Source organism: Rhinatrema bivittatum, chromosome 1 (genome assembly GCF_901001135.1).
Source record: "Rhinatrema bivittatum chromosome 1, aRhiBiv1.1, whole genome shotgun sequence".
Taxonomy (NCBI): Eukaryota; Metazoa; Chordata; class Amphibia; order Gymnophiona; family Rhinatrematidae; genus Rhinatrema; species Rhinatrema bivittatum.
The window spans coordinates 817424009-817446239 of record NC_042615.1 but is presented as its reverse complement, the minus strand read 5'-3'; the positions used below and the strand labels follow the sequence as shown (position 1 = coordinate 817446239).

The window sequence follows — 22231 nt, the reverse complement described above, 5'->3', positions numbered from 1 at the left end:
TAAAAGAGGAAGAAATTGCATATAATTGAGAGCCGCTTTGGACTCTGCTCAGATTTTTTATTTTTTCACAGAGATGTCTTGCTGAGTTTGTTGGTTCAGACCCTGAACACACTCTGGGGTGGCCCAAGTCTGTTGGCTCAGATCCTGACCACACTTAGTGTGGCCGGAGGTCAATTTTAAGTTAAGCATCCTGTTTCTTTTTCCCCCATATCCAATTCAAGAGATATTGGCTTTAAAGAAGGTAAATGCAGCTCTCAAGGGTTCCTATTTCCGCATGGTTACTCTGAGATCCAAATCTGAGGTCTGTAATAGCGGCGGTACGCAAGGGAGAGTTCTTGACATCTCTTGCCTTGATAGAGGCATATATGCAAATAGCTATCAGGCCAGAGCACCAGAGATTCCTGAGGTTCATGGTCCTAAGGGAACATTTTTGGTTTCGAGCCCTTCCCTTTGGCTAGTGATGGCTCTACGTACCTTCACCAATGTGATGGTGGTGGGTGTGTTGGTGTATCCGTATATGGATGACAGGCTTATTTGTGCGAAATCAAATGACCTTTGTCGACAATCAGTACAAAAGGTACCAATGCGCTTGAAGTCTCTAGGATGGGTGGTGAACCTAGCAATGAGCTATTTAGTTCTCTTACAAATTCTGGAGTGTCTGGGAGCTCAGTTCGACACACTGGCGAAGAAAGTGTTTCTCACGGAGAGAGATTGCTGAAATTGAAGAGTCAGATTAGGCTTCTGCTAGAGCTTTCAGTGCCCAGGTTATGGGACTATTTACAGGTCTGGGTTCTATGGCATCGACATTGGAATTAATGCTTTGGGCGTTCGCATATATGCGGCCCCTGCAGGAGGCTCTTCTCCTGCTGGAATCATTATTGGAAGAGTTTCATCTTCCTCTTCCGTTAGAGGGGAAAGCCAGGGACAGTCTTTCATGGTGGCTTACTCGCACCAATCTTGAATGTTGTGCGAAATTGGAGATTCCGAATTGGATAATAGTCACCACCAATACAAGCCTCTCTGGATGGAGGGCGGTGTGGCAAGATCAGTCCGTGCAGGGCCAGTGGTCGAAGCAGGAGGCATCATGGCCTATCAGTCGTCTAGAGACGAGAGTGGTGCATTTCATGTTGTTTGCCTGTCTGCCAAGGTTACGTAGCCATCCAGTAAAGATCCTATCAGACAATGTGACGACGGTGAACTACATAAACCGTCAAGGCGGAACCAAGGATGAGGCAGCAGCTTGAGAAGTCTGGGAGTTGATTCTCTGGGCAAAACAACACTTGGAGTGGCTGGCAGCATCTCACATCACCAGAGTGAACAACTTTCAGGTGGATTTTATCAGTCAGAGAAAGTTAGACCCCGAACAGAACATGGTACAAAAGAATCTGAGCTCTAGTGCTGCCCTGGACTCGAGGGATTCTTCTTTGTCTTCCTTCCCGTGGCCTCTGGTGGATAAGGGATTACGGCAGATAGAGAAACATCCAGGCAACATGATCCTGGTAGCTCCAGAGTGGCCACAATGACCATGCTTCCCAGATCGGATCAGCATGGCCATAGACGGGCCCTTGAGGTTCGGTCATCGGTTGACTGTTTTCCACCAGGGCCCAATATTTTTAGGTCAGGCGGTTCACTTCTGTCTCGCAGTTTCGCTTCTGAGAAGAGACAACTGAGATGGAAGGGATATTCTGAAGTGGTTATTTCCACCTTTTACATCCTTGACGTATGTGCAAATTTGGAGGATCTTTCAGTCCTGGTCTGCTGTTGATGGAATGCAGCTTCAATCTGTTCAGGTTATGGTGTTGCATATTTGGGCTTTTCTACAGAAAGGTTCTGGTCAAGGGACTGACCTTTAACTCTGAGTGTCCAGGTAGTGACATTGGGTTGTCTTCGGATTAAGGTGCAAGGGTATCCTCTGTCTGCACATCTGGATGTTCTATGGTTCCTTCAGGGAGCTAAGAACTTGCGTCCTCAGGTGTGGAACATTTGTCCATCTTGGAATCTGAAGCTAGTCCTTAAAGGATTGTGTGAGGCTTGGTTTGAACCACTAAAGAGCTTGGTTTGAACCACTAAAGAGAGCTACGGTTAAGGATTTGACTCTTAAAGTGGTTTTCTTGGTGGCTATTTGTTCAGCCAGGATAATTTCAGAGCTCCAGGCGCTGTTGTGTTGAGATCCCTTCCTACAGATGTTTGAATCGGGGGTATCTTTATGTATGGTGCCTTCTTTTCTGACTGAGGTAGTCTCTGCATTCCATCTTAGACAGTAGAGCTTCCAGCTTTTATGGATTTGGATTCATCTACACCTCATGTGGGGAAGCTTAGGCTCTTAGATTGGAGGCATGCATTATTAAGGATTCTGAAGGTCACTTATGATTTCCATAGATCACATCATCTCTTTGTCCTGTGGAGTGTTGCAAAGAAGGGAAATAAGTCGTCTAAGGCTACAATTGTGCAGTGGCTTAAAGAAGCGATCGGGTCGACTTACATTTCTAAAGGGCGCCTGGTGCCGGGGGGTTCAGGGGTGCACTTGACGCATTCTCAGGCAACTTCCTGGGCTGAGTCACAGCAGGTGTATCCACATGAAATTTGGTGGACGGCTACTGGGAAGTCATTCCCACTTTTGCTAGACATTGCTTGGATGTTAGGGCTCTGGCTTCCATGTGCTTTAGTGAGAGTGTTCTACAAGCTGACCTCTCCATGTCCCACCCAAGTTAAGGGGAGCTTAGGTACATCCCAGGAGTCTGGACTACTCTGGGTATGTACAGAGAAAGGATAATTGGCTCTTACCTGCTAATTTTCATTCCTGTAGTACCACAGATCAATCCAGAGCCCCGCCTATTTACTGGGAGGAGAATCTGCCTCTCGTACTGTTGCTTTGTATATAGTGTGGAGTTGTTGGAGCTTTTCATTGCTGATCGCTTATATTAAATTTGGGAAACATTTTCCATTGTCTTTTTGGGCAACTTCACCTTCTTCTGTCTTGTTGGAGGGGAGTGAGTTTGCTTAGACGTTTGCTTAGAAATTTATGGTTGTTGCTGTCATCTTGGCTTGGGTACAGGTCTTCTCAATGAAATGAGGCCAGTCCACTCTTCCGGCTATCGGGGAGGGGTAGCCATTTTTATTAGGAGTGGACCAGAATCACAGTGTACCAGGGGTCTTAGACATGATCAAAGATGGCTACACGTTAAAACTTTCTCCCCTGGTGTGTGAAGGCTACATCATCTCCCCTTTCGCTCCCTGCATCAAGCAGGTTGTAGTTTGTGGCACAGTGAACTGCTCGCGGTAGCTAGGGGCTATAATGCTGGTTCCCCAAGAGGAATGGTGGAAAAGGTCGGTATTCCATTTATTTCGTGGTCCCTAAAAAGGAAGGGACGTTCGGTCCCATTTTGAATTTAAAAAAAATGGTGAATGCAGCTCTCGAGGTGCCTTGGTTTCATATGGAAACGCTGTGTTCGGTCATTGTGTCAGTTCACAAGGGAGAGTTCCTGGCATCATTAGACCTCACAGTAGTGTATCTACATAACCCAATCAGGCAGGAGCAGCAGGAATGCCAGAAGTTTCTGAGGTTTATGATTCAGGGAGATCATTTCTAGTTTTGCACCTTTCCATTCGGGTTAGTGATAGCGCTGCGCACATTCACCAAACTCATGGTAGTGGTGACTGCAGCCCTTCAAAAGGAAGGAGTACTGGTACACCCATATCTGGATGATTGGTTCATTTGTCAGCTGGTAGTACAGCGGGTCTTAGAGAGGTGGAGGGCTCTTTTCTGGGTGATGAACCTAGCAAAGAGCCATCTGATGCCATCCCGGACCTTGTAGTATCTGGGGAGCTTGATTTGACCCCAGGAGTGGCAAGGTGTTCCTCACTGAGGAGAGGATGGTGAAGCTGCAGAGTTAGGGGCACCACCTGTTATGACTAAAGGTGCCCAGAGTTTGGGATTATTTGCAGGTCCTGGGTTCTATGGCATTGGCACTACAATTGGTTCCCTGGACATTCGTGCATAGGCGTCTCCTTCAGAGAGCGCTTTTGTCCTGCTGGAATCCATTATCAGAGGAGTTTAAAGTTCCTCTCCTCCTCAGGGGAGGTCTTTCCTGGTGGCTTGGTCGGGTCAATCTAGAGAGGGATGGAGTTGGAAATTCCGGATTGGGTGATATTGTCCATGGATGCCACCTTATCCATTTGGGGAGCCATGTGTCAGGGGCGGACCGTGTAAGGGCAATGGTCGAAAGAGGAGTCATTGTGGTCTATCAATTGGTTAGAGAGGAGAGTGGTGCATTTAGCCTTGCTTTTCTTGCTGCTATGGTTACAAGGTTGGGCAGTGCGAGTTCTCTTGGACAATACAGCGACAGTGGCATATATCAACCGACTAGGAGGGACCAAAGGTTGGATGGTTTCTCAGGAGATCAGGAGTTGGTTTACTGGATAGAGAAGCACCTGACAGTTCTAGAAACATATCTATCCCATAGCTGGGGTGGACAACGTGCAGGTGGATTTTCTCAGCAGGCAAAAGTTGGATTCCGGAGTGTGGGCTCTTTCAGAGGAAGCAATGCTTCTCTTTTGGCCCAGGTGGGGAATGCCATGCATGGTGGTGTCGAGACAAGACGCCAAGGCGGCGTGGTTTTATAGTCGCCGGCGAGAACACAGAACAGAAGGAATCGTGATCTGGTGCTTCTGTGGCCATCAGGGATTCTTCTTTTCTCCATGACTATTGGTGGGAAAAGTACTAAAACATATGGAGAGCACCAGGGCGAAGTGATTCTAGTGGCTCCGGAATGGCCATGTTGGCCATAATTTGTGGACCTAGTAAATTTGACGGTAGATGGAACATAAGGTTCGGTCACCTTTCGAGGCTGTTATGTCAGGGTCAAAAATTTTTTGATCCGGCAGATCGCTTCTTCTTATAGCTTGACTTTTGAGAGGGAACGCTTGAGATGCAAGAGTTATTCCAATGACACTATCATCACTTTGCTGCAAGCCAGGCGGCCATTCACATTGGAGTGTCGAGCAAGGCATGCAACCTACTGGGGCTTCAGTTTCCCAGTTTCAGACCTTTCTGCAAAAAGGCCTAGTGAAGAGTCTAGTCTGTGATTCCTTTTAGGTGCAATTAGCGGCTCTAGGCTATCTTTGGGGTAAGGTGCAGGGAATGTCCCTCGCCTTTCACCTGGATGTGATTCATCCCACAAAAAAAAAAAAAAACAAATCAAAACTGAAACACTTGCAGCCAGCGGTGCAGAAGGTGTGTCCCTCGTGGAATCTTAATTTGGTTCTGAGGGTGTTGGGTGGGGCTCCGTTCAAGCCGTTGCAGAGGATGACACTAGAGGATTTAAATTTGAAGGTGTGGTTTGTTTTTTTGTTTTTTGGTGGCATTTTGTTCAACCAGAAGAATTTTAGAGCTTCAGACGTTGTCTTGTAAGAACATAAGAACATTAGAAATTGCCATGCTGGGTCAGACTAAGGGTCCATCAAGCCCAGCATCCTGTTTCCAACAGAGGCCAAACCAGGCCACAAGAACCTGGCAATTACCCAAACACTAAGATCCCATGCTACTGATGCAATTAATAGCAGTGGCTATTCCCTAAGTAAACTTGATAAATAGCAGTTAATGGACTTCTCCTCCAAGAACTTATCCAAACCTTTTTTGAACCCAGCTACACTAACTGCACTAACCACATCCTCTGGCAACAAATTCCAGAGCTTTATTGTGCGTTGTAGAGATCCCTTTCTGCAGTTTACAGAGAGTGGAGGGTCGTTCCAAACAGTGCCCTCATTTCTGCCAAAGGTGGTTTCGGCTATTCATCTTGGTTTAACAGTGGAATTCCTGCTTTTCCTAATTTAGCTTCATCAGAACCACACGCGAGGGAGCTTCATATGTTGGATGAGAGGCAAGCGTTGTTGAGGTATCTCAAGGTGATTGACAGTTTCCGGAGATTGTATCATCAATTTGTGCTATGGAGTGGTCTCGGGAAGAGATGAAATGGTGGCGGAAGGATGCAATTGGCTCGGCATACATTTGAGTGTAATCTGGTCTTGCCTCAAGAATTCCGTGGGACGGTGCCTTGGAAGTCTTTACACGTTTTCACCAGACATTACTGTTTGGATGTCCGAGGTTTATGGAGAGTGTGTATTCTAAGCGGGGCTATCACTTTCCCACCCAAAATAGGGGAGTTTGGGTACATCCCAGGAGTCTGGACTGATCCTGGGTATGAACAGGAAAGGAAAATTGGTTCTTAGCTGCTAATTTTCTTTCCTGAAATTTGCACCTGCCCCCTTTTTTTTTTTTTATTGCCAGTAACCTTTGTAGATTTGAAATGTAATCTCAGTGTGTTAGGTCTTCCCCTCCCCCTGGCACGCCTCCTCTCTCGGTAGAGCTAAAGGCTGTACAGCTCCCAGCCGTGACTTCAGATCAGTTTCACGTGGGCAGAAAGCTTGTCACCCACAACTGGATTTGCCACCCACAACTGGATTTGCCCCCCACAAATCCAGTTGTGGGGGGCAAATTCATTCACCCTGGTGAATGAATTTGCCCCCCACAACTGGATTTGGTATTGCTTTGCCAGAAAGTGTGAGTGGGTGTTTTTTTTCCCCCTTCCTGCCCTTCCTCTGCACTCCCGCACCTGTCACGCCACCTCGTGTACACGTTAATGAAACCTCAACAAAGCAGCAAAATCCAGGGGTGGCATCCATTAGCTCAGGGGTGGGCAATTCCAGTCCTCGAGGGCCACAAACCTGTCGAGTTTTTAGGATATCCTAATGAATATGCATGACATAGATTTGCATACAACTGAGGCAGAGTGCATGCAAATCTCTCTCATGCATATTCATTAGGGATATCCTGAAAACCAGACTGGTTTGTGGCCCTCCAGGACCGTAAGTGCCCACCCCTGCATTAGCTCGTGGTGGTGGAGTAATGACATCGTAAGAGAAGGAGCCTGACTAACTTCCTGCACACAACAAGGCGGGGGCGCTGTGCCCCTGGCTGCACCGGCCGTGGTCAGGTTGTGACTGCTGGGGGTAGGGGGATGATGAATTGGGCACACTGAGGCAGCAGGAACCAGCAGATTCAGGAACTAGAGTCGACTTTATTTCCTCGGCGCTTAACTCCCGGAGAAGCACAAAGTACCTCTACGCGTACACTCACTCCTCTGATCCAAACTCTAGCGCATGTTTGGAGCACGGCTGGTGAGCAGATTAACTACGGGAAGCAAAGAGGTATTCAGCTGGGGCGTGTGCTCTCAGGATTTGGGCTGTATTCTCTCTCTTCAGCAAAGGAAGGTGTTGAGTAGGCTTCTGATAGAGATGCAATATCCTTCAACTCCTGGGTCCTGACTGCCTCTGGCTCTCAACTGGTGGGGACTTATATAGAGAGCTTGACTCCTCCCCCTGAGGCACGTCAGACCCTTATTGGTTCCAGTTGGGCTATGCCCATATTTGGTCCTTTCCCTGTACGTACCAGGATCAGTCCAGACAGTGGGTTATGTCCCCCGTCCAGCAGATGGAGTCAGACAAGGCTTCGGAGGGTGCTGACATATTAACCAGTGCACCCTCTGCAAGAGCTCAGTATCTCTCTGACTCCAGCAGATAGGAGTAGGGGAACCTGATGCTTCCCCTGCATGAAGACTAGTTCCTTCAATTGTTTTTCTTTCTCTCAGTGTGTTCTGTTAAGGTTGGATCAAGTTAGTTTATTAAAAAAAAAAAAAGTAAAGGGAGGTTGGAAAGTTTGTGTGGCTTGCAGGCAGGGCTGCTCCAGTCACTTCTCCCCTCCTACTCCCCCCCCCCTCCTAATTCTTCTTTGGGGTAAGTGGACCTCTTAAATTTGTTTCTGATATTTTTCCCTTTTCAGCTTAGGTGCTGTGTTTGGGGTGGTGGAAGCTGGTGGTGCCAGCCTCTACCCACTTTGCCGCGTACTGCCCCGTAGCCCCGAGACGCTCATTCCCCGGGGCCGCTGCAGCAGGGAGGTGAGATTCCTCTGCTGCCTATCCAGGGCACTCGGGGGTAGCGGAGGTGTGCTTTCCTGCTCCCCGCGGCGATTCTCCCATCGGTCGGCCCCCCCCGCGGCTCGCCCCCCTCCCTCCCCCGGCCGCCTGCGAGCATGCTGCGGCCGTTCGCTGCTCAGCCTGTAGCGAGCCAGGGTCGAGGATTTCCAGAAAGGGCATTTGTTCTAGGTGCCTCCCTGGTGGGGAGGGCACCTCCGGGCCACTAGACTTTTCTTCCCGTGCTTCAGCGCGACTCGGGCAGCGTGGGCCGGCCCCTTCGCCACTTTTAGCGGGAACGGCGGCCATTTTGAATCCTCCGGATCGCGTTTTGCAGCCATCAGGGGAGGAAGAGCAGGATCCCTGTGACAGTCCCCCACCGATCCTGACGCCGGTGACTGCCTTCGGTGCCCAGGGCCCCCCCCCCCGGATGTCTCCTTGATCGCCCTCCCCCCGGGTCTCCCACTTTTCTCCCCAGAGTTCATTGTGCTCATGCACAATACCTACCTGCAGCGCCTGGAGGCTCCCAGGGCGCCCATTCCGGAATCACCTCCCGCCAAGACCCCCGGTTAGCGGATGCTTCACAGGGGACCCAGGACACAGCGGGGGGGGGGGGGCACCAAGGACCTCACATGGGGCCCCCAGGGTCCACTTTGCACCACCCTCGCTGGGAGGGGTGGGCTCTTTCCTGGATCAGGGGGGATCCCCCGGCTCATCTGGATGATACTCTCTCGAAGGCACAGCTAGATGGAGATGACCCGCGGGTCCTCTGCATCTTTAGGAGAGAGGAGCTTGAGGATCTCATCCCTCAGATACTTCAGGAGTTGGACCTTGATCCCCCGCCCGACCCGCCGGGACCCTCTGATCCAGTCGTCGCTTCATCCACCAAGAAGGGGGACCCTGTCCTAGCCGGTTTGCGCCCCCTGTCCCGGGCCCTTCCCACCCATCCCACCTTTCTGCAACTATTGGCCAGGGAATGGGATACTCCCGAATCCTTTCTGAAGGTCGGAAGAGCCATGGAGAAGCTTTATCCCCTCCCGGAGGACTTCCTGGAGTTGCTCAAGGTCCCAAAGGTGGACTCGCCGGTGTCGGTGGTTACCAAGAGGACAACTATTCCGGTTACTGGCGGCACGGCTCTGCGGGACCTCCAGGATAGAAAGCTGGAAGTTTACCTCAAGAGCGTCTTTGAGGTCTCGGCCCTGGGGATGCGAGTTGCCATCTGTATCTCCCTCGCGCAGAGGGCGAGTCTCCGCTGGGTCCAACAGCTACTCACTTCACCACCCGAGGAAGCGACCCAGGCTGACCGCCTAGAGTCCGCCATAGCATACGGAGCGGACGCTTTGTATGATTTGTTCCGTGTCCTGGCGAGATCCATGGTCTCGGTGGTGTCGGCGAGGCGTCTCCTATGGCTTTGCAACTGGTCGGCAGATTCTTTTTTCCAAGTCCAGCCTGGGCTCCCTCCCTTTCAAGGGCAAGTTCCTTTTCGGTGAGGATCTCGACCAGATCATCAAGTCTCTGGGAGAGAACGCAGTCCACCGGTTGCCCGAGGATCACCAGCGGAACTTCAGGTCTTTTACTCCCTCCAGAATTCTGTCCTGGGTGCAGCATCGCTACCGTGGTTACAGACAGGTGGGGCCCCGGATGCCTTCTTCCAGATCCCAGTCTTGGCCCCGCTCCTTTCGTGGTTGCAGGCCCACTCGGGAGGGGACGAGTCAGGGGACCTCCTCCAAATCCCCTCAATGATGCCGAGCTCACCCACTCCTCAACCCCACGGATCAGGGGATGAATCTCTCGCTTTTACGAGGAGTGGGTCCACATCACCTCGGACCAGTGGGTCCTAGACATCTTAAGGAACGGCTACGCATTGGAGTTTGCCCGCCTCCCAAGGGACAGGTTTCTCTTCTTTCCCTGCGGTTCGAGCCACAAGAGACTGGCGGTACGACAGACCCTGGACAGACTTCAGAGCCTCGGGGCCATCTCTCCCGTCCCCTTCGGAGAGGTGGGCTTGGGTCATTATTCAATTTACTTCGTCGTACCCAAAAAAGATGGGTCTTATCGCCCAATCCTGGATCTCAAGGAGGTCAACAAGTCTCCAAGGGTCCTCCATTTCCGCTTGGAGACGCTGCGCTCCATGATTGCGGCAGTACATCAGGGGGAGTTCCTGGCCTCTCTCGATCTGACAGAGGCCTATCTTCACATCCCCATCCTCAAGGCCCACCAGAGGTTCCCTCGCTTCAAAATTTTGAATCAGCACTTTCAGTTCCAGGCTCTCCCCTTTGGGTTGGCGACCGCCCCGCGGACGTTCACAAAGATCATGGTGGTAGTGGCGGCAGCCCTGAGACGCGAGGGGATCCTAGTTCACCCCTATCTGGACGACTGGCTTATTCGAGCGAAGTCCTTTGCGCAGGGGCAGTCGGCAGTTACCAGGGTTGTCCGACTCCTCCGTTCCCTGGGATGGGTGGTGAACTTCACCAAGAGCTCCCTCATCCCTTCGCAGTACTTGGACTTCTTGGGAGCACGTTTCGATATGCTTCAGGGCAAGGTCTTCCTACGCCCGGACAAGGCCCAGTCCCTCCGGGAGCAGATACAACGCTTTACTGTGTTACCAGCGCCCATGTCCTGGGACTATCTACAGCTCTTGGGCTCCATGGCCTCCACGATCGACCTCGTTCCATGGGCCTTTGCGCACCTCCGTCCTCTACAAGCAGCTCTGCTCTCTCGCTGGAAACCAGTCTCGCAGGACTACCAGCTTGTACTCCCTCTCCCCCAGTTCGCCAAGGACAGCTTGAGTTGGTAGTTGGACCTGCGACATCTGGCCCAAGGCATTTCTCTCGAGGTACCAGATTGGGTGGTGGTCACCACCGACGCCAGCCTATCTGGCTGGGGGCAGTATGCGACCGGAGCTCAGCGCAGGGGCAGTGGACAAAGGCACAAGCGACCTGGCCGATCAATCGGCAGGAAACAAGAGCAGTGCGCCTGGCCCTAATACACTTCCTACCCCTGGTGCGGAATCGGGCAGTAAGGATCTTCTCAGACAACGCGACCACCATAGCATATATCAACCGACAGGGAGGCACGAGGAGCCGACACGTATCGCTCGAGACGGCACGCCTGATGGCGTGGGCGGAGAAGCACCTAGCGCACCTGGCCACTTCACACATTGCGGGCGTAGACAACATTCAGGCAGACTATCTGAGTCGTCAGCGATTGGACCCCGGAGAGTGGTCTCTCTCCGAAGCAATGCAACTTCTCATTCATCGCTGGGGGCCACCTCGCCTGGACCTGATGGCGACGTCTCTCAACACCAAAGCATCACGATTCTTCAGCCGCAGGCGGGAGCGCGGGGCGGAAGGAGTAGATGCTCTAGTGCTCTCTTGGCTGGACCACCTCCTACTCTATTTTTCCCCCATGGCCTCTAGTGGGCAAGATCATCCGGAGAATAGAGCTCCATCGGGGGCCCGTCATTCTGGTGGCTCCCAAATGGCCACGTCGCCCCTGATTCGCAGATCTACTCCATCTAGCAGTGGACGGCCCACTTCGGTTGGGCCATCTTCGTCGATTGCTCCATCAGGGACCAGTATTTTTCGATCAGGCAGAACGCTTCTATCTTGGGGCCTGGCATTTGAACGGCGCCGCCTCAGGCGCAAAGGATACCCTGAGGCAGTAGTCTCGACTCTCCTCAAGGCCCGCAAAACTTCGACTTCGGTCGCTTACGTGAGGGTCTGGAAGGTCTTCGAGGCGTGGTGCACAGCGCATGGTACTCATCCCATAAGGGCCTCGGTTCCTCAGATCCTGGCTTTCCTTCAAGACGGACTGGACAAAGGCCTTGCCTACAATTCCTTACGAGTCCAAGTGGCCGCTCTGGGTTCGCTCATTCAGTACGCAGATCATCCTTCGCTCTTGGTACAGCCTGATATTGCCCGTTTTCTCAAGGGAGTGAAGCATCTATGGCCCCCGGTGAGGGATCCGTGCCCTTCTTGGAGCCTTAATTTGGTCCTTAGGACTCTGGCAGGTCCTCCCTTCGAGCCTCAGCGCAATGCCACCATCAAGGATCTCATGCTCAAGACAGTCTGTGTTCCGCACGTCGCATCTCAGAACTTCAAGCACTCTCTTGCCGGGAACCCTACCCCCGTTTCACGGACACCGGTGTGTCTCTACATACAGTTCCTTCATTTCTACCCAAGGTCGTCTCTACTTTCCACCTGAACCAGACGGTAGAGCTTCCATCCTTCACAGCTGACGAACCGAGATCTCTTCATTTCCTGGATGTCAAACGCACTCTAATTCGCTACTTGGAGGTCACTAACGACATCAGAGTCTCGGACCATTTGTTTGTCCTGTGGTCGGGGCCGAGGAAGGGGTCCCAGGCCTCGAAGACGACGATTGCGAGATGGTTTAAGGAAGCCATAGCCTCAGCATACATTGGTGCGGGTCGGACTCCTCCGCTGGGTGTCAAAGCCCATTCTCTTCACTCACAGGCAGCTTCCTGGGCCGAGGTACAGTCCGTCTCCTCCCAAGAGATTTGCTGGGCAGCGACTTGGAAGTCTTTGCACACCTTTGCGCGACATTATCGACTGCACCTACCGTCGTCCACCTCCGGACACTTTGGCGACCAGGTCATTCGAGCAGGGCTTTCAAGGGCCCACCCGGTGTAGGGAAGCTTTGGTACATCCCACCGTCTGGACTGATCCTGGTACGTACAGGGAAAAGAAAATTATTCCTTACCTGCTAATATTCCTGTAGTACCAAGGATCAGTCCAGATGCCCACCTCATTGATTGCTGGGTTTCTAGGGTCTTTCCTGCTCGATCTACTCTACTCATTCTGAAACACGTTGTTCTTCTCGTCTTATGAGACTGTTTCACGGTTCTTTCTGCAAGTTACAGTTATGGCACGAGTTGCCTTAGTTTATGTTCTGTTATGGTTGGGGACACTTGATCCATCCTTCGTAAGTTATTATTCTGGCTTTGATATCCTCTATACTGAGCTCTTGCAGAGGGTGCACTGGTTAATATGTCAGCACCCTCCGAAGCCTTGTCTGACTCCATCTGCTGGACGGGGGACATAACCCACCGTCTGGACTGATCCTTGGTACTACAGGAACGAAAATTAGCAGGTAAAGAATAAATTTCTTTTATTTGACTGTACAAAGGACTTCCTGCAATAACCCCGTGATTTCTCCCTCCTTGGGTCCTTTCATGACTATGAACCCTTTTCCCAATCCTTGTAGCTGAGGTGGCTCGAGGCAATAAGTTCCCAGCCCAGGATCTAAGGGTTCCAGGTTCTAATCCCCGGTCCGGCCACAGATTCCTGGAGGTGCGTTTTCCTTAAGTTGTGCCACTCAAGGAATGTGCACTCATACAGGCCCACGTTCAATCACTGCCTGGATAGCAGTGATTGAATGTGGACCTGTATGAGTGGGATTGGAGGGATATTCATTGATGCAGCCGTACTATTGAATATAGCTGGTTATCTTATCTGGTGCAGCCAGACTTGGCTGGAAACGTTATCTGGCTAACTCTGAATAACTCAGCTGCCCTAACTTAACTGCTCTCCAGAACGCCTCTAACTTATCCTGTTAAATTTTAGCCGGATAATAACATAATCACCTACAATTTAGCCGGATAAGTCCCCAGATAATTCATTTAGCTGGATAACTTCCGAGTTATCCTGCTAAACGCTTCTGAATATGGACCTCTTAGTTTATCGAATTTGTTCGCTTGATTCTGAAGGATTTTTTTGCCATGGGGGGGAGAGAAGATAATCTTTTTTTTTTTTGTGGTTGTTGACCACTGTTAGTCTATCACATTCCTGTATCCGAGCCAGGTGAATACCTCCCCTTTGCAATCCGATAGACAGAGAAGCCCCAAATCGCAGAAACTGACAGACCTCAGCTGGAATAGGCTTCCTGAGCCGGCGCATCCTGTCTAAAAAACCATTTTTTTTTTTTGAGGCTGCTGTTAAGTCTTAGCCCCTGATTTGTCTCCTTCATTTTTAAGCAGTTGCCTCACTTTTGCCCTGCTGTTGTTTGTGTCTCGATTGGGTTATAAGCTCTACTTATCAGGGACTCTCATACGTTTTGTTTTTTTTTTGTACAGCGAGCAGCGCTTAAGTAGCAGCAGCAGTAGCCTCCTCTGGAAAGCTCACGAGTGAAAGCTTCCGAGAGGAGAGCAGCGGGATTGGACTCCAGAACCTAACACGATGTCTCTCTGTTTTGTTTACCCGCAGATGCAGCTCCGCTGGGGACTCTCCTGCCGAGGGCTGCATAGAACTTCTTGAAAAAAAAAAAACCCCACAAAAACCCTCCCTGCCTTTCCCTCCCTAATTTTTCAGCCAACACCCCCTTGTCCATCAGGAGCACTTTACTTCCTCTCCTTTTTTGGGTTTTTTTTTGTTTGGTTTTCTGTTTTTTTTTCGATTTGGCTTGTGCGACGGAAGGCGGGCAGATCGATGAGGCACATCCACGTAGAGACGTCCTCCAAGGAGCAGGGCAAGGATGCCGGCCCTGCCGACGGAGGCAGCTCCTCTCCGGGGCAGGGGAACGTCCTGGACCCTGGCCAAGCCAAAGAGTGCCGGGTCCTGCTGGGCTACGACGACAGCGAGATCAAACGCCAGAAGGTTTACCAAGTTTCCGTCTTCTCCCATTTAGCCGCTTCTCCCAGTCCCTCGGACCGGAGGACCAGCCCGCGGCAGACCATCAAGAGGGGACTCGCGGAGCAGCGGGTGGCGGAGGCCGGCCGGGACCCAAAGAGGGCCTGCTGGGGCAGCGCTGCGAACCCCCGGCGGGAGGGGGCCTTGGGCCAATCTCTCCGGGACAGGGACCAGGTGGACTCTTCTTGGCCAGGCTGCTCTCCCGGGAGCCCGGATGACCCGGACGCCTTGGAGGATGCCTTCCTAGCCGAGGAGCTGCCGCTGTGCAGCACCGCCCAACACTTTTCTCACAGTGGCCTGAGGGTGGTTGAGCACAAGTGCGAGAGTGCTCCAGGCCAGGTCCCGGGCCTGGAACTTGGACATTCAGCCTCCAGGGTTTTCAGCGGTGCCAGAGATCAAGGGAGGGAGGGGTCGCCAGTCAGCCAGCACACTTCTTGCAGTACTTTGCACATCTCCAACCAGGGGGCATCTTCGGGTTGGCATGTTTGCCTGGGCAGCAGGCCTGTGGGTGAAGGCTCCCTTGATTGCTGGAGGAAGTGTAGGCCAGCAGAAGGCAAGGAACCACAGCTATTTGGCAGCCACCTCCAGGTGGGTGAGAACTCAGCTGAAGGACATGCAAGTGGGAAGGCCAGCAACCTAAAAAGTGATGGGGTTGGTAGCCAAAATATACTTGAGACTAATTTGCACGATATTGCACAGACATGCACCAGGGACTCCTGTGTGAGGCATGACGAGCTGGCAGGAGCTTCTGAACACTGGGGTCTCACTCAGTCGGGTCATCTCGCCTTAAACAGCAAAAAGATGAGCAATGGCAGCCTTCCTGGTGGGTCGAAGGAGCCCACCACCCCCCGGTCAGAAAGTTCAAAGGTCCAGATTTCAGAAGCCAACGGCTTGACTTCTTCCGAGAAAACCCCGTTGACCAGCGGCAAGCCAAGCAGCTCCAGCGGCAGCGGCTGGGCGGTGAAGAGGAAGCTGCTCCAGTCCAGCGAGACGGCAGATTCCTGCTCGGAGGACGAGAGCCAATCACCAGCAAAGAGAAAGAGAGTCCAGCCGTCTCACCCCGTCCTGGCGTCCTGCAGGAGTACGGACGCGAAGGCAGCTCCGTTCTGGAACCACCTGCTCCCCTCGGCAAGAGACCCGCCCAAGGTGAGTGGGGGCCCCTCTGTGATCCCACCTTCCCAAAGGAGGGTGGGGCCCATCGTGCAAGGCGTGCACCACCTGCCATTCCTCTCCTGTCACTTCCAGGAGGTGTAACCTCTTCCAGTCCCTGGTCTTCCCTACCCCCATTGCACATGACCCCTATGGAGGAGAACATTAGAGAGTAAGTTTCAATAGCCTGCATGAGTAGGTGTGCCTGTATTTTGCAGGCGGTGCAGAGGGAGCCGCAGAGTTCATAAAATACTGTCGTTGCCCCGAAAGTACATGCACGTGTTTTTAAAGTAGGGATCTGCGTAACTTATACACTTATTGTACATTTTCTGGGTTAAATAGTCTGTATGCAGAATGACCCTCAGTTTATGCGTGGCTGATGCGTGCGCCCTCCTTGCTTAGGAGAACGACTCTCCTGTGTGCGTATTAAGCCCCAGTCGACCTTCTCCAGTTCACCCAAACCATCCCCCCCCCCCCCTCCTCCCTGACCTGCTCCAGACCCTCTACCCAAAAAAAGCAAAGAAGAGAATTCAGTCGGAATATCTGGGACTGGATGGGCATGTCTGAGGATAGATGCGTGTACTCTGTATAAAATACACTGGCTGGGCATGTCTGAGGATGGATGCGTGTACTCTGGGTATAAAATACACTGGCTGGGCATGTCTGAGGATAGATGCGTGTACTCTGTATAAAATACACTGGCTGGGCATGTCTGAGGATGGATGCGTGTACTCTCGGTGTAAAATACACTGGATGAGCATGTCTGAGGATGGATGCGTGTACTCTGCATAAAATACACTGGATGGGCATGTCTGAGGATGGATGCGTGTATTCTGGGTATAAAATACACTGGATGGGCATGTCTGAGGATGGATGCGTGTACTCTGGGTATAAAATACACTGGATTGGCATGTCTGAGGATGGATGCGTGTATTCTGGGTATAAAATACACTGGATGGGCATGTCTGAGGATGGATGCGTGTACTCTGGGTATAAAATACACTGGATGGGCATGTCTGAGGATGGATGCGTGTACTCTGGGTATAAAATACACTGGATGGGCATGTCTGAGGATGGATGCGTGTACTCTGGGTATAAAATACACTGGATGGGCATATCTGAGGATGGATGCCTGTACTCTCGGTGTAAAATACACTGGATAGGCATGTCTGAGGATGGATGCCTGTACTCTCGGTGTAAAATACACTGGATGGGCATGTCTGAGGATGGATGCGTGTACTCTGGGTATAAAATACACTGGATGGGCATGTCTGAGGATGGATGCCTGTACTCTCGGTGTAAAATACACTGGATAGGCATGTCTGAGGATGGATGCCTGTACTCTCGGTGTAAAATACACTGGATGGGCATGTCTGAGGATGGATGAGTGTACTCTGTGTATAAAATACACTGGATTGGCATGTCTGAGGATGGATGCCTGTACTCTGGGTATAAAATACACTGGATGGGCATGTCTGAGGATGGATGCGTGTACTCTGGGTATAAAATACACTGGATGGGCATGTCTGAGGATGGATGCGTGTACTCTGGGTATAAAATACACTGGCTGGGCATGTCTGAGGATGGATGCGTGTACTCTGGGTATAAAATACACTGGATGGGCATGTCTGAGGATGGATGCCTGTACTCTCGGTGTAAAATACACTGGATAGGCATGTCTGAGGATGGATGCCTGTACTCTCGGTGTAAAATACACTGGATGGGCATGTCTGAGGATGGATGAGTGTACTCTGTGTATAAAATACACTGGATTGGCATGTCTGAGGATGGATGCGTGTACTCTGGGTATAAAATACACTGGATGGGCATGTCTGAGGATGGATGCGTGTACTCTGGGTATAAAATACACTGGATGGGCATATCTGAGGATGGATGCGTGTACTCTGGGTATAAAATACACTGGATGGGCATGTCTGAGGATGGATGAATGTACTCTGGGTATAAAATACACTGGATGGGCATGTCTGAGGATGGATGCGTGTGCTCTGGGTATAAAATACACTGGATGGGCATGTCTGAGGATGGATGCCTGTACTCTCGGTGTAAAATACACTGGCTGGGCATGTCTGAGGATGGATGCGTGTACTCTGGGTATAAAATACACCGGATGGGCATGTCTGAGGATGGATGCCTGTACTCTCGGTGTAAAATACACTGGCTGGGCATGTCTGAGGTTGGATGCGTGTACTCTGGATATAAAATACACCGGATGGGCATATCTGAGGATGGATGCGTGTACTCTGGGTATAAAATACACCGGATGGGCATGTCTGAGGATGGATGCCTGTACTCTCGGTGTAAAATACACTGGCTGGGCATGTCTGAGGATGGATGCGTGTACTCTGGATATAAAATACACTGGATGGGCATGTCTGAGGATGGATGCGTGTACTCTGGGTATAAAATACACTGGATGGGCATGTCTGAGGATGGATGCGTGTACTCTGGGTATAAAATACACTGGATGGGCATGTCTGAGGATGGATGCGTGTACTCTGGGTATAAAATACACTGGCTGGGCATGTCTGAGGATGGATGCGTGTACTCTGGGTATAAAATACACCGGATGGGCATGTCTGAGGATGGATGCGTGTACTCTCGGTGTAAAATACACCGGATGGGCATGTCTGAGGATGGATGCGTGTACTCTGGATATAAAATACACTGGATGGGCATGTCTGAGGATGGATGCGTGTACTCTGGATATAAAATACACTGGATGGGCATGTCTGAGGATGGATGCGTGTACTCTGGATATAAAATACACTGGATGGGCATGTCTGAGGATGGATGCGTGTACTCTGGGTATAAAATACACTGGATGGGCATGTCTGAGGATGGATGCCTGTTCTCTGGGTATAAAATACACTGGATGGACATGACTGAGGATGGATGCGTGTACTCTCGGTGTAAAATACACTGGATGGGCATGTCTGAGGATGGATGCGTGTACTCTGGATATAAAATACACTGGCTGGGCATGTCTGAGGATGGATGCGTGTACTCTGGGTATAAAATACACTGGATGGGCATGTCTGAGGATGGATGCCTGTACTCTGGGTATAAAATACAATGGATGGGCATGTCTGAGGATGGATGCCTGTACTCTGGGTATAAAATACAATGGATGGGCATGTCTGAGGATGGATGCCTGTACTCTGGGTATAAAATACACCGGCTGGGCATGTCTGAGGATGGATGCGTGTACTCTGGATATAAAATACACCGGATGGGCATGTCTGAGGATGGATGCCTGTATTCTGGGTATAAAATACACCGGCTGGGCATGTCTGAGGATGGATGTGTGTACTCTCGGTGTAAAATACACCGGATGGGCATGTCTGAGGATGGATGCGTGTACTCTGGATATAAAATACACTGGATGGGCATGTCTGAGGATGGATGCGTGTACTCTGGATATAAAATACACTGGATGGGCATGTCTGAGGATGGATGCGTGTACTCTGGATATAAAATACACTGGATGGGCATGTCTGAGGATGGATGCGTGTACTCTGGGTATAAAATACACTGGATGGGCATGTCTGAGGATGGATGCCTGTTCTCTGGGTATAAAATACACTGGATGGACATGACTGAGGATGGATGCGTGTACTCTCGGTGTAAAATACACTGGATGGGCATGTCTGAGGATGGATGCGTGTACTCTGGATATAAAATACACTGGCTGGGCATGTCTGAGGATGGATGCGTGTACTCTGGGTATAAAATACACTGGATGGGCATGTCTGAGGATGGATGCCTGTACTCTGGGTATAAAATACAATGGATGGGCATGTCTGAGGATGGATGCCTGTACTCTGGGTATAAAATACAATGGATGGGCATGTCTGAGGATGGATGCCTGTACTCTGGGTATAAAATACACCGGCTGGGCATGTCTGAGGATGGATGCGTGTACTCTGGATATAAAATACACCGGATGGGCATGTCTGAGGATGGATGCCTGTATTCTGGGTATAAAATACACCGGCTGGGCATGTCTGAGGATGGATGTGTGTACTCTGGGTATAAAATACACCGGATGGGCATGTCTGAGGATGGATGCGTGTACTCTGGGTATAAAATACACCGGATGGGCATGTCTGAGGATGGATGCGTGTACTCTGGGTATAAAATACACCGGATGGGCATGACTGAGGATGGATGCGTGTACTCTGGGTATAAAATACACTGGATTGGCATGTCTGAGGATGGATGCGTGTATTCTGGGTATAAAATACACTGGATGGGCATGTCTGAGGATGGATGCGTGTATTCTGGGTATAAAATACACTGGATGGGCATGTCTGAGGATGGATGCGTGTACTCTGGGTATAAAATACACTGGATGGGCATGTCTGAGGATGGATGCGTGTACTCTGGGTATAAAATACACTGGATGGGCATATCTGAGGATGGATGCCTGTACTCTCTGTGTAAAATACACTGGATGGGCATGTCTGAGGATGGATGCGTGTACTCTGGGTATAAAATACACTGGATGGGCATGTCTGAGGATGGATGCCTGTACTCTGGGTATAAAATACACTGGCTGGGCATGTCTGAGGATGGATGCGTGTACTCTGGGTATAAAATACACTGGATGGGCATGTCTGAGGATGGATGCCTGTACTCTGGGTATAAAATACACTGGATGGGCATATCTGAGGATGGATGCCTGTACTCTCGGTGTAAAATACACTGGATAGGCATGTCTGAGGATGGATGCGTGTACTCTGGGTATAAAATACACTGGCTGGGCATGTCTGAGGATGGATGCGTGTACTCTGGGTATAAAATACACTGGATGGGCATGTCTGAGGATGGATGTGTGTACTCTGGGTATAAAATACACTGGATGGGCATATCTGAGGATGGATGCGTGTACTCTGGGTATAAAATACACTGGATGGGCATGTCTGAGGATGGATGAATGTACTCTGGGTATAAAATACACTGGATGGGCATGTCTGAGGATGGATGCGTGTGCTCTGGGTATAAAATACACTGGATGGGCATGTCTGAGGATGGATGCCTGTACTCTCGGTGTAAAATACACTGGCTGGGCATGTCTGAGGATGGATGCGTGTGCTCTGGGTATAAAATACACTGGATGGGCATGTCTGAGGATGGATGCCTGTACTCTCGGTGTAAAATACACTGGCTGGGCATGTCTGAGGTTGGATGCGTGTACTCTGGATATAAAATACACCGGATGGGCATATCTGAGGATGGATGCGTGTACTCTGGGTATAAAATACACCGGATGGGCATGTCTGAGGATGGATGCCTGTACTCTCGGTGTAAAATACACTGGCTGGGCATGTCTGAGGATGGATGCGTGTACTCTGGATATAAAATACACTGGATGGGCATGTCTGAGGATGGATGCGTGTACTCTGGGTATAAAATACACTGGATGGGCATGTCTGAGGATGGATGCGTGTACTCTCGGTGTAAAATACACTGGCTGGGCATGTCTGAGGATGGATGCGTGTACTCTGGATATAAAATACACCGGATGGGCATGTCTGAGGATGGATGCGTGTACTCTCGGTGTAAAATACACCGGATGGGCATGTCTGAGGATGGATGCGTGTACTCTGGGTATAAAATACACCGGATGGGCATGTCTGAGGATGGATGCGTGTACTCTGGGTATAAAATACACCGGCTGGGCATGTCTGAGGATGGATGCATGTACTCTGGGTATAAAATACACCGGATGGGCATGTCTGAGGATGGATGCGTGTACTCTCGGTGTAAAATACACCGGATGGGCATGTCTGAGGATGGATGCGTGTACTCTGGATATAAAATACACCGGATGGGCATGTCTGAGGATGGATGCGTGTACTCTGGATATAAAATACACTGGATGGGCATGTCTGAGGATGGATGCGTGTACTCTGGGTATAAAATACACTGGATGGGCATGTCTGAGGATGGATGCCTGTTCTCTGGGTATAAAATACACTGGATGGACATGACTGAGGATGGATGCGTGTACTCTCGGTGTAAAATACACTGGATGGGCATGTCTGAGGATGGATGCGTGTACTCTGGATATAAAATACACTGGCTGGGCATGTCTGAGGATGGATGCGTGTACTCTGGGTATAAAATACACTGGATGGGCATGTCCTGAGGATGGATGCCTGTACTCTGGGTATAAAATACAATGGATGGGCATGTCTGAGGATGGATGCCTGTACTCTGGGTATAAAATACAATGGATGGGCATGTCTGAGGACGGATGCCTGTACTCTGGGTATAAAATACACCGGCTGGGCATGTCTGAGGATGGATGCGTGTACTCTGGATATAAAATACACCGGATGGGCATGTCTGAGGATGGATGCCTGTATTCTGGGTATAAAATACACCGGCTGGGCATGTCTGAGGATGGATGCGTGTACTCTGGGTATAAAATACACCGGA

At 50.7% G+C, this 22231-nt stretch overlaps 1 protein-coding gene across 6 annotated transcripts in view; it reads left to right on the top strand.

Annotated features, from left to right (window-relative positions):
- FAM214B (family with sequence similarity 214 member B) overlaps positions 1-22231 on the top strand; it is a 228128-nt gene that overhangs the window by 128831 nt on the left and 77066 nt on the right. For all 6 annotated transcript variants that reach the window (XM_029581777.1, XM_029581762.1, XM_029581770.1 and 3 more), the window contains one exon: positions 14195-15763. In XM_029581777.1, coding sequence (XP_029437637.1) covers positions 14417-15763 — 1347 coding nt within the window. In that variant the 5' untranslated portion in view covers positions 14195-14416. The remainder of the gene's footprint in view (positions 1-14194; positions 15764-22231) is intronic.